This window comes from Stegostoma tigrinum, chromosome 39, assembly GCF_030684315.1.
Source record: "Stegostoma tigrinum isolate sSteTig4 chromosome 39, sSteTig4.hap1, whole genome shotgun sequence".
NCBI classification, from domain to species: domain Eukaryota; kingdom Metazoa; phylum Chordata; class Chondrichthyes; order Orectolobiformes; family Stegostomatidae; genus Stegostoma; species Stegostoma tigrinum.
In genome coordinates, this window is record NC_081392.1 from 2969356 (window position 1) to 2981583 (window position 12228).

The 12228-nt window shown below is 40.0% G+C and overlaps 1 protein-coding gene across 1 annotated transcript in view; it reads right to left on the bottom strand.

The window, feature by feature from the left end:
• Positions 1–457: 457 nt before the first annotated feature.
• supt5h (SPT5 homolog, DSIF elongation factor subunit) overlaps positions 458–12228 on the bottom strand; it is a 92701-nt gene continuing 80930 nt past the window's right edge. The window contains exons 26-29 of the mRNA XM_048522344.2: positions 10391–10559; positions 9831–10034; positions 8548–8643; positions 458–3749 (exon numbers count right to left, since the gene is read on the bottom strand). Coding sequence (XP_048378301.1) covers positions 3558–3749; positions 8548–8643; positions 9831–10034; positions 10391–10559 — 661 coding nt within the window. The 3' untranslated portion in view covers positions 458–3557. The remainder of the gene's footprint in view (positions 3750–8547; positions 8644–9830; positions 10035–10390; positions 10560–12228) is intronic.

Consider the following 12228-nt stretch of genomic DNA (forward strand, 5'->3'; position numbering starts at 1 on the left):
ATAAAGGTGTCAGTCATTTCAGTCTGGGATGAGAAGCTTACTAGACATTTGTGAACCTAGGAAAGCCTCAAGCCTTCCTCAGTGAGAGCTCAGTATTAGAATAAAAACATGGCTAACATTGAGATTCTGAAGCACCAAAGGAATCAAGGATGTCAGAATTGAGTTGTAGGATCAAGGAGACATTTAGACATGACCTTACTGAATTGTGGAGTAGGCTTCACCTACTCATACTTCAATCATCATAAGAACACAGTAAACACCCCTCAGTGTGCACAATCTAATGAATGACCTGTTATAGAATTGGATGATAAATCACTGATGTGGAATATGAATGATCAAAATGTAGAAGAGGCTACCAGCATGGAGAATAATATCTGAATGAGAATGAATAGTTTTGCAAAGGAAGCTTGAGAAATCTTAAACAGCAGTCCTGTGCATGCAAGTACAACACTTTTTTTTCAAGATCTGCAAGTCTTTTTATTGACTCCATTCAAAACAAAAATAGGTTTATAAGCTCAAATATTGGCCATACAGTGATATTTCCAAACCACAGAAATACACTTTACATCAGAAGGAGACATTCAGCAAACTAGACAGTGGAAGCAGATCTTAGCAGTGGCCATTGTAAAATAACAAAATTCTAAACATTCTTTTTTTGATGCATCAAACAGGACTGAGCATTTGCAGCTGGTCCAATTTCACAAGTGCACTTAAAATTAACATACCGACCTAAGATGGGAAACCTCTGCCCCATGTTTAAGATCTTTGTTGCAAAGGACAGAACTTGAGGATCGTTGAAAAAAAAAAGACATTTTATTGAAACCTATGATCTTGCAGACATCTGGACAATTTACAAAACATACCAGAGTAAAGGGAAAACAAAAGTGCTGATTGGTAGAGACGTCACCATGGCAAATGTACCGTTTAATGACTTACTGACTGACTGTGACCTGCCAAGCTTTGTTTAAATTTTAAACAAGGCAGGTCGACAAAGTTTTGCCGTAATAAATCAGAGAAAGACTGTCACCTGTTTTGTTGAGTTGAATCAAGTACATGATGATGTTTTTTCCACGGCAAATAGGACCCTGTATAATAATGCATGTAATAATGCTAATACATTTAAATGCACCATACTGTGAGCCAGAGTGACATTGTAAATTGGTTGTTGGCATAATTCACAAACTCAGTTTGCGCTTGCACACTCACAGCACAGTGTCCAACATTAGAAGTGATTCAACAAATAGAAAACACTTGCTATATACTTTCAAGTGTGCAAACCATTAACCTTATAACCAGCTTAGGATTGTCCGGAAGTTTTGCAGTACTGCACGCTTGCATATACTGGAGGATACGTATATTAGTCACAATCCACTGGCCAAACAATCAGCACTTCCCTCTATACAAAATGAATGTTGGTTTCTCTTTTGGTACTTTGATATTTGTCTTGATGAATGTAAGACAAAATGTCTTTAATTCAGCTACACTCAACCTCTTACTTTATTAATCTTATTCTTATTGAAAATTTGGGCAATATTATTAAGTTTAAACAATGTCAGCAGTCCTCTGATACTTGGGACAATTATTTTGTATCTTGATCTTATGATGCTGAATGTTTGACTGACATGGAGTTTGAGCCAGGCAATTTACAGTGGACGTTTTCCCAATTGACAATATAGTGAACAAACTTGTTTTTATAAATCATTGCTCCAGAAATATTATGAACACTGTAGATGAAGAAATCTCAAGTAGGTTCAGTATTTTAATGAAAGTAGTCAGCCAGATTTTTTTTTGGTGAATTCAGAAACTTTATGACATAGTCTCTGTGTACAAAAATTAAAATTCTATTCACACCTCTTCCAATCAGAGTACAAGACTCCTGCATAGTATACATTGTGTGTCCGAGAATCTTTGTGCAGCTTTGGAGGAGTCCAAGTTGCCCAGTGATATCCTCCCTCTCCAAGATTCCAACGGTTCTCATTGCCTCCGAGATATAACCAAATCATCCCACTCCATTCTTTGTTGCGGCTTTGCACCTTAATTTTTAATTAAACACTGAATGGTATTGGTTAAGCAATGCATTAAATCACATATTTCGGCCATGTACATTTCTCCTGCATTCTAGGCAGCATCAAATGATAAGGTATACACACAGTCTGGTAATCCAACATCGCAATGATGAAAAATTAGAATAACTCTCATTGTTCTGTTGAAACTTCAGCAGGATTCCATAAGCAATGGACCTCAAGGTATGGGAGAAAAAGGGACAACTGACACAGGCAAGGTCAGCGTAAGTGCTGAAGTGGCTGACAAAGCAGAAGACCCAGATCGGTTCCTCAGCCTCTGGGGTGAAGGAGAATGTGGACTGAGAGCAATCACGCGGCTCACACGCTTGTTGCCCACCATTCAGGGAGAGAGAAACGGCAGACAGCTTGCGGGGAAGAACATTTCCATCAGGTGAGTGAAAATAGGCACCAGAGTGCAACTTATGACACCTGCAAATTCTGCTCTGGACTTAGAAACAAGCAATCTTGAAAATAATGCCACTACTACATTCTAAATACTTGTGGGGAAGAGAATGCCCAGTGCACAACGTGTGGTGGAGGCAGCCGATGGTTTCAGATCGCTCTCACTGCAAGTCTCCAGCATAGCTGGAGAGAAGCAAAAGAAACAACAGATTTCAACAGGCAATAATTTCCAGGTGCCTTACCTTTAACGCACCCAAATGCTGAGAAGTAGGGCATTCAAATCTAACTGATGTACATTCTCAGTTTCAACTTAGTTTAATACGTCTAATTCTGATTATTCAGAGCTCCATTGCCCTTAAACATATTTCTGGCCAGTCATGGTATGACATTTTAAACGGGTCAACTTGACTGCAACTTAATGCAATCAGAGGGGAGCTGGAAGAATAAACATCACATCCAGAGATCAAGCACAGGGAACAACTATTATGCAGTCTGAAACCCTTAGAGATTTGCCTTTGAAATGTGAAAATGGAACAACTAAGTTAATTTCAAAGGATCCTTCAAAACCTTTCAAAATAAATGCCAAAGTAAAAAGATTCCAATAATATAAATTTACAAACTGCTTTTTTTAAAAAAATAGTTAGTAATTTTTGTCAAAGCAGTCTATTCTTTCATGTGACTTGTCACATCTGTACAAACATCTTTTTGTATAAAAATAGCCTTCAGTATCATCCCATAGGTGTGCTATTCAATTGCTACAAAAGTATTCACTGCCTCCAAGCCTCACATTTACAAACTCAGTTACCTGTTCACACACAAATCATTCTCCATGTTGTGTTTAATTTAAAAAAAATGCATCTATAACCCATTTCTTGCATCAAACAACTTTCAGTAGGAAAAAATAACCTCCTTTGCTTTTTGTTGTCAAATTAATCCACATTCATTCTTTTGCTCAAACAGTTGTTTGCTGCTGTTTTTGATCTTTTGAACGAACCACTGCTAATACCTGGCCACAATAAGCAAGACATTATCAAAGCAAGAACACAAGAGGGAAACCTAAAAGTATGAACAAAAACTTCACAGAAAAGAATTTTACTTTCGACTATATACATCTTTGCCAGAGGGTGTTGCACTCAATGCCCCTTCTTCACTGAGGATCCCAAGAAACCTCAGGTTGAGAATCTTCAGCTGGTCATCCAGTTCCATTCGAACAATTCCATCCTCACCGTCAATACTGAGCAGCATACCTGTGGCTTCCCGATCTTCACCTAGAATCACCTTCACCTACAGGTAAAACAATGACATACACATTTGAAGTATCTGAGGTTTGCTGGTAACCCTAAAGAGATAGGTAACCCTGCCTTTTCAATTAGTGCAAAGTACAAAGCTTCACAGCTCCAAGATCCAAGCCACAGCGTCTATCATAACCAGCAGCTGTAAGGGCATCAAAATGGATAGCAGGTCCCCACAACTTGACATGTTGATTTGACAACTTTAGTGTATTCCTAATAAGATTGCATTAAGATTTTAAACTACCACAGAATCCAGACAAGAACATACACTGTTCTATGATATTCTTCTCTCAAATTTTTGTTGTGAGGCTTATAATGTTTGGAACAATGGTCTTCGAAAATACAGAACATGGAAATTCACGTTCCAGGATAATAGCCCAATTCTACAAATGTAAAATGGGTTCTTTGAATGTAAGTTCTTTCTTTCTAAGTCGTTGCTGGAAGTACAAGTTTAATACAATAAAAGATATTCATAAAAAGTTTTGTGAATCTTAGTGGGATACAAGGCAAGATTTTTGTGGGGAGGAAATGGTGTAGTGGTAAAATAACCAGACCAATAATTCAGAAACTTAGGCTAATGTTCTGGGACATGGGTTAAAATTGCAACATGACAGATGGTGAAATTTGAATTCAATTAAAAATAATCTATTATTAAGAAATTTGCTCAATGTTGACAGTGTAACCACTGTCAATTGTTGTAAAATCCCATCTGATTCACGAATGTTCTTTATGGAAGGAAATTTATCATCCTTACTTGGTCGGGTCTACATGTGACTCCAATGTGGATGACTTAACAGTCTTCTGGGCAATTAGTTACAACAATAAACGCGAGCCTAGCCAACAAAGCCCAAACTGTCTGTGCACTCCGAAGTCAACAAAGGTTCACAGCAGGTTTAGATATAAATTATTCTCAAATTAATATATTTACGTTAGTGAAATGGAATCATGGAATCAAACAGTTTTTGTATCAATAGACAAGACAGACTAACAGTGCTGAAGACCCTGCAGCTGTCCCCCTATCAAACAAGTATTCCGTTTCAATATGGATGAGGGGGATGACCCTGCAGGTGACAACCACAGCAACCATAGCAGTGACACATTGGCTGACCCTGCTGCACAGAAGTGAGACAAAGCACCACACAGCAATAGTAACTGGAGGCTCAATAGTCAGGGAAACAGTTAGGTGATTCTGTGGCCATGAGACAGTCTTCAGGATGGTACATTGCCTCCCTGATGCGAGTGTCGTGGATGTCTCTGGGCAGGTACAGAGTATCCTGAAGTGGGAGGGTAACCAAACAAAATTCATTGTCCAGAGATAATGGGAACTGCAGATGCTGGAGATTCCAAGATAATAAAATGTGAGGCTGGATGAGCACAGCAGGCGAAGCAGCATCTCAGGAGCACAAAAGCTGACGTTTCGGGCCTAGACCCTTCATCAGAGATCTCTTCATCCCCCTCTCTGATGAAGGGTCTAGGCCCGAAACGTCAGCTTTTGTGCTCCTGAGATGCTGCTTGGCCTGCTGTGTTCATCCAGCCTCACATTTTATTATCTTAAAATTCATTGTCCATATTGGCAGAAATGATATCGGTAGGAAGAATGACAAGGTCATGCAACAACAATTCGGGGTGTTAAGCAGTAAACTAAAAAGCAGGGCTGCTGAGGTGGTAATGTCAGGATTACTCCCATGCCACACGCTGAGGGTAGGAACAGAGACAGAGTAAAACTGAACATGTGGCTAAAGAGCTGGCATAGGGGGAAGAGCTTCAGGTATGTGGATGATTCGATGTCTTCCAGGGAAGGTGGGAGCTGTACAAGGAGGTCCTAAACCGAAAGGATATCAATATCCTGGCAGGGAGGTTGATAGTGCCACTCAGGAGGGTTTAAACTAGTGTGGTAGGGGTTGGGAACAGGGACAGTAGGTTAGCAAATATAGACACTGAGGAAGACCTTGAGACTAAGGCAAATGTAGGTAAAGGGAATAGCAATAAGGAAGTAGTTATCAGGCTCAGTGGAACTGGAAGCTTGGACTGTATATGCTTCAATGCAAGCAGTATAACAGATAAGGCAAATGAACTTAGAGCCTTGATTAATACATGTAATTATGATGTTGCTTCTATCACAGAAACATAATTGAAAGAGGGACACTGATTGTCAGCATAATGTTCCGGTATATCGATGTTTTAGACAAGACAGAGGAGGAAGCAAAAGAGGTGGGGGAGTGGTCAGGGAGCATATCACAGCTACTTAGACTGAGGACGCCCTGCAGGAATCTTCCAGCAAGAGATTATGTGGAGAGGTCAGGAATAGGAAGGGTGAAATCACAATACTAGTTTGTACTTCAAGCTTCCTAGCTGCTAGCTGGAGATAGAAGAGGTATGTAGTCAGATTCTGGAAAGATGTGAAAATAACAGGTTTGTTGTGGTAGTTGATTTTAACCTCCCCAATTACTGACTGGGACTCCCTTAGGGCTGGGGGTTTGGATGGGAAGTAATTTGTAAGGCATGTCCAGGAGGGTTTTGATTGAAACCATACCATATATGAATTGTCCAACAAGGGAAGGGGCTATATTGGGGTTTCTGAAATTTCTGAAGGTTCCCGATCCAAAGAGTCAGCTTTGCTGCTTCTCTGTTGCTGCCTGGCCTGCTGTGTTCCTCCAGCTCCACACTGTGTTATCTCTGACTCCAGCATCGGCAGTTCTTTCTATCTCTGATACAGCACGCTAGCCTTTTTCAGCCTAAGTATCAAATATAAAAGTTGGCAAGTTACGTTACAGCTGGACAAAACTTTAGTTAGGCCACGTTTGGAATATTGCATGCAGTTCTGGCTGCCACAATACCAGGGGGACGTGGATGTTTTGGAAAGAGTGAAGAGAAGGTTTACCAGGATGCCACCTCGCCTTGAGGGTTTTAGTTATGAGGAAAGGTTGGAAGAACTCAGATTATTTTCACTGCAAGAATGAACGCTGAGGGACAACCTGGCAGAGGGTCCACAAAACTATGGGAGGCATATGTACGGTGGATAGTCGGAGGTTGTCTTTCCCAGGGTGGAAAAGTCAACTATAAGAGGGGGCAGGTTCAAGGTGAGAGGGGGAAAGTTTAGGGTAGAAGTACAGGGAACATTTTTCACACAGCGGCTGGTGGGTGCCTGGAACACATTGCCAATGGTGGTGGAGGAGGAAGCAGGCATGATGGCAATGTTTAAGGCATATCTTGATAGACACATGAACGGGAGGCAAACTGAGGTACAGAAACTGTGTACAGGCAATAAGTAGCAGGCTAAGTAAGAACTGGGATTTGGCACAGGCTTAGTGGGCCAACGGGCCTGTTCCTGTGGTGTATTGTATTGTACTTGCCAAAATACATAATTTTACTCACAAAATGTTGGTCCAAAAGTTATCCCTATCAACATTTATTTGCATGAATTATATTTTTATGCATTTCTTGGAGTTCAAGTGGTATTAATGATGAGCGGTGAGATGGTTTGCAATTTCAAACACTTCTAAGTTTAGTTTGATGCACAGTAAACAAGCTCTTCTGCAACAATGAACTCGAAAAACCTATTCTGACTTCCCATTCAATTATCTTCAGAAGTTTTAACAATTAAAATGTAATTAAGGCCAGCTCTCAACTGACAAATTGTATCCACATGATTGAGACAGAAGAAACTATTTCACATCCAATTCTTACAGCATGATGAAAGAGGATGCTTTCATCCCCGTTGATCTGAGCTTAGGTTGAGCAAAGTAATGCACGTTTTGGTGAAGTGAACACAGGCAGGACTTATACTGTTAATGGCAGGGCCCTGGGTACTGTTGTCAAACAGACAGACCTGGGATTTCATTTGCACAGTTCTTTGAAAGTTGCAATACGGTCCATTGAGTATAGGAGTTAGGATGTCACGTTGACGTCATACAGGACATTGGTGAGGCCTCTTTTGGATTACTGTATACAGTTCTGGTTTCTCTGTTATAGAAAGGATATTATTAAATTGGAGAAAGTTCAGAAAAGATTTACTAGGATGTTGCTGGGACTGGAAAGTTTGAGTTATAAGGAAAGGCTAGACAGGCTGCGAATTTTCTCATTGGAGTGTAGGAGGTTGAGGAGTGACTTTGTAGAGGTTTATAAAATCATAGGAGGCACAGATAAGGTGAATAGAAAAGGCCCTTTCCCTACAGTGGGTGAGTTCAAAACTAGGGTTATATTTTTAAGGTGAGAGGAGAAAGATTTAAAAAGGAGCCTGAAGGGCATCTTTTTCACATAGACAGTGGTTCGTGTGTGGGATGAACTGCCATACTAAGTGATAGATGCAGATACAGTTGCAACATTTAAAAGACATTTGGACTGTTAAGTGAATAGGAAAGGTTTAGAGGGATATAGGCCAAACACAAGCAGCTCAGAAAATTGGTCAGCATGGACAAGTTGGACCAAAGGATCTGTTTTAGTGCTGCATGACCCAAATACCGTTAATGAAAGTTTTGCATCTAAACCCACATCATCATCCTGTCGCACATTCATTAGGGCTCTTTTGAAAACAAAAATCCACAAACATATTAATAAAAAGGATATTAACACATTGTCAATTCATTGCCTTTCTAATTATTGAAAACTTTTGAATCAAAGCACACTCTTACTGGTATTTTTGAAGACTTTTTGTACCGATTAGAATGTGGTTGTTGAACTTCAGGAGGAATAGGGTAACAGCGATTATAACAATTTTATATATTTAAGAAGATCAAAAGGAGTTTCTGCTGCAATTCAGTTGTGGGTGGTTGCAGCTAGTTGGCTCTTACCTTATCACTTTTCATAGGGGTGACAGGTTCAAGATGTTCACTTGAGATGCTGACTACTTTGTCAGTGTCAGACAGATACACGGAGCAAAGGCCACCCTGTGGGGGGAGAAAGGTTTAACATTTCTTCAAAACTGCACAATTCTGCAGTTTACATTCCTTTCCTGAACGATAGAGGCATTAATATTTTCTCTATAAATTTGCTCACACCAATGGTCAGTGCAATAATTGAACCTAAAAGATAGTTCTTTCACTCAGTCAATATTTGATTCAACTAAAGCTGCAGCAAATTTCAGAATATCACTCAATTTCACCCAATGGCACAGCTGAACAAATAATGCAAATAGTAGGCACAATTCTACAATTCAATATCTTTTGATATGTATTTAGTTCTGAAAGTTCAAAACTACACTACTTCCACCAGTAAGCAGGAGCCTGCAGTGAATATCCCATATTTAGGGAAATGGTTGGGTTGTCAATACCATTAGTAATCTGGAGTCTCTAACAATTGCTCTGGGGAAATAGGTTCAAATCTCATCACAGCAGCTGGTGGAATTTAAACTTAATTGATCAAATCTGGAATATAAAGCTAATCTCAGTGATACTAACCACGAAACTAACATCAACTGCCATGCAAATCCATTGTGGATCACTAATGCTTCTTGAGAAAAGAATCAGCCATTCCTATCTGGTCTTGCCTGTGTGACAGACTCCAAATCCACAGCTACATGGTTGAATTTTAACTGCCCTCTGAAGTGGGTAGCAAGCTATTCAGTCATGTCAAATGAGACAGACTGCAGCAGTTCAAGAAGCTGACTGACCACAACCTTATCAGTCAATTAGAGACAGGCAATTGCTGGCTTTGCCTGTGACCCCAATCAAAGAATTACGAACCATGGTACAGTGTGAGCATGAATGGCATTTGACTTTATAACTCACCTGCGAGAAAGAAAATTCAGTCCCAGTTTCACCAGGCAAAGAGTTCTTTTATATTTGTGCGTTGTCCCACTCTATTTCCGGAATGATCTTGGAGTGATTGCTCCATTAACTACTTTCTTCCAACTGACTACAATATTTTGCTGGGGTTACTGGCAATTTTGACACAACAGTTTTTTTACTATTGTTGTTTTTTGGTTTGTGATTCTTTGCTCACTTTAGAAGCCAAACTAGTGACTGAATGTTTCAGACTCTAAACTTTCTCTTTGGATTGCCTTGTGTTAAAAGTCTGCTTAAATCTTGTCTCAAATTCCAATACCAATATTCAGTACAGCTGTAATGTTACATACCGACACGCTGCGAATTACTCCAGTCTGCCCTATGATCTGTGCATCCAAATAGGTGTCCCGCACTTTAACCATGATGTCAGTCGTCACCCAGTCATTGGACCCCTGATCAATACTGGAACCTGGTGTATGAGGGTTGTATGCACCAGGCGATGGGGCCCCGGGAGTCATTGGACTATAACCAACGGGGCTTGGGCTTGGGCTTGCCTGCAATGGAAAATATCTGTGAGTAGGACAGCGAGGCAATTGAAGTTAAAACAGCATTGTTCATGTACTGGAAAAGTAATCAATTCACTTTCATCATTTTATATTCCACCTCTGTCAAAAATACAAAAGCCAACACCTTGCAAACCCTTGCAGTTCTGAAGAAGTCTTCTTAGACTCAAAACGTTAAGCCTGTTTCATTCTCCGCAGATGCTGTCAGACCTGCGGAGTTTTTCTGTACTTATGTTTGTTTCGGTTACAGTATTAACTGTATTCCAGTTTAGATAAACTAACCAGAACAGCCAAGTTGTTGTTGTCTTTGTAAAAGTAAATTCACACAGGTTCAGTCTTACACCTACCTGGTACGCCATTGGTGATGGTGTTGGATGATAGCTGGCAGGTGAATGAGTATTTTGGTAGCCCACAGGGCTTGGTGCGACCTGGTGATAGCTTTGTGGACTGGGGCTGGGCTGGTAAGATCCTTGAGGAGACGGAGCCGCATATGGAGAAAATTGATCTGTGCTGTACCTGAAAGACAAACTCGAAAGGTTAAATGATGAGGGAACTGAACTAGTCATACCTGATCCACCTTTTTGAAGAGTAACAATTTGTAGAAAGGCAGCTAAAACCACAGCAAATAGCAATCCTCTTTAGGAAGGATCAGAGGGTCCCTGAGGAGACCTGTTCGAATGGTTTCATGGATGAGGTGTTTACAGCGACAAAATTAGGTTGGTGAAACTGGGATCATTCCCCATGTATTAAAGGAAATCAGGAGAGATTTGGGAGAAAGATAAGAAATAGGAGGCAGCCATCTGACACTTCAAGCTTACTGTACTAATCAATAAGATCATGGCTAATCTTGGTTGTGGTCTCAACTGTACTTTCCCATTTGCTCCCTAGAACTCTTTCGTCAACAAAGTAGCTGATCCAATCTCCACTGCTCAAAGTGAAAGAGAAATCTAAAGACCTTCTGAGAGAAGAAATTTCTCTTATCTTCACCCTACACAAGTTCCCTCATTTTTAAGCTGTGCCCAATAGTTCTAGATTCCACACAAATGAAACATTCTGTCAGCATCTAAACCATCAAGCCGCCTCAGGAAGTTTTACATTCCATTAAGGGATCGCAACTCATTCTTTTCAACTCCAAAGAAAAACTATTGCCAAGCTTTTCCCACAAATCAGCCCTTCATCCCAGAAAGCAGCTTTGTGAATCTTCCCTGAACTACTACCAATGTAAGTCAAACCCTCCTCCAGCAAGGAAGCCAAAATAGTTCACACTTCTTCAGTCCCACTAACATCTTGTAGAGTTACAAGAAGTCTTCTGTTTTCATATTCCACATCCCCACAATAAAGGTGCAGATCCCTCTTAATTATCTGATGTACCTACATGCTAAAATTTGGAGATTCATGGACATCCAGACCCTTCTGTACTTCAGAACTCTGCTGTGCCTCACCATTTAAGTAATAATCTGCTTCCTTATCCCTTCTGCCAAAATGGACAATGTTACGTTATCCTACATAAAACTACATCTATTGATTTTTTGCTCAATCATTTAACTCATCTATATCCTTTTGCAGACTCTTTGTATTCTCCTCACAATTTGCTTGCCTACCTTTCTTGGTATAATTAGAATACTTGGATGCAATACAGTCAGTTCCCTTATCCAAGTTATCACCATAGACCGTAAATAGTTAAGGACACAGCCCTGATCCCTGAGGCACTCCACCAGTTAGCTTGTCAACCTGAAAGTAATCCTATTATTTCAACTGTGTTTCTTGGTAGTTAACCAATCCTTCATTCATGTTAATATATCATCTCGTACCCTGAGCTCTGTTCTTAATGCAGTAATCATTTATGCGGCACTTTATAAAATGTTTTTTGGAAATATACTGGCTCCCCTTTATCTACCCAATCTACCAATCTAACTCGCCTGAAGTTTCCTGCTTTCTTAAAAATGAGGTTACATTTTTAATATATCATGACAAGTTTAAAATAAGGCAAGTTGTTGTCATTAGCTGATGGTAAAAGGATTGGAGACATAGATTTTAAGACTGAGCAAGAGAGGCAGGGGTCATGAAGAATTATTTTAATTAATCAATGGTGATGACTGGAACACAGTATCTACCCGAATAGTGGAAGCAGAGACGATGAATGATTTGAAAAAGAAGTTAGAAAACATTTGAGGGAAATAAAGTT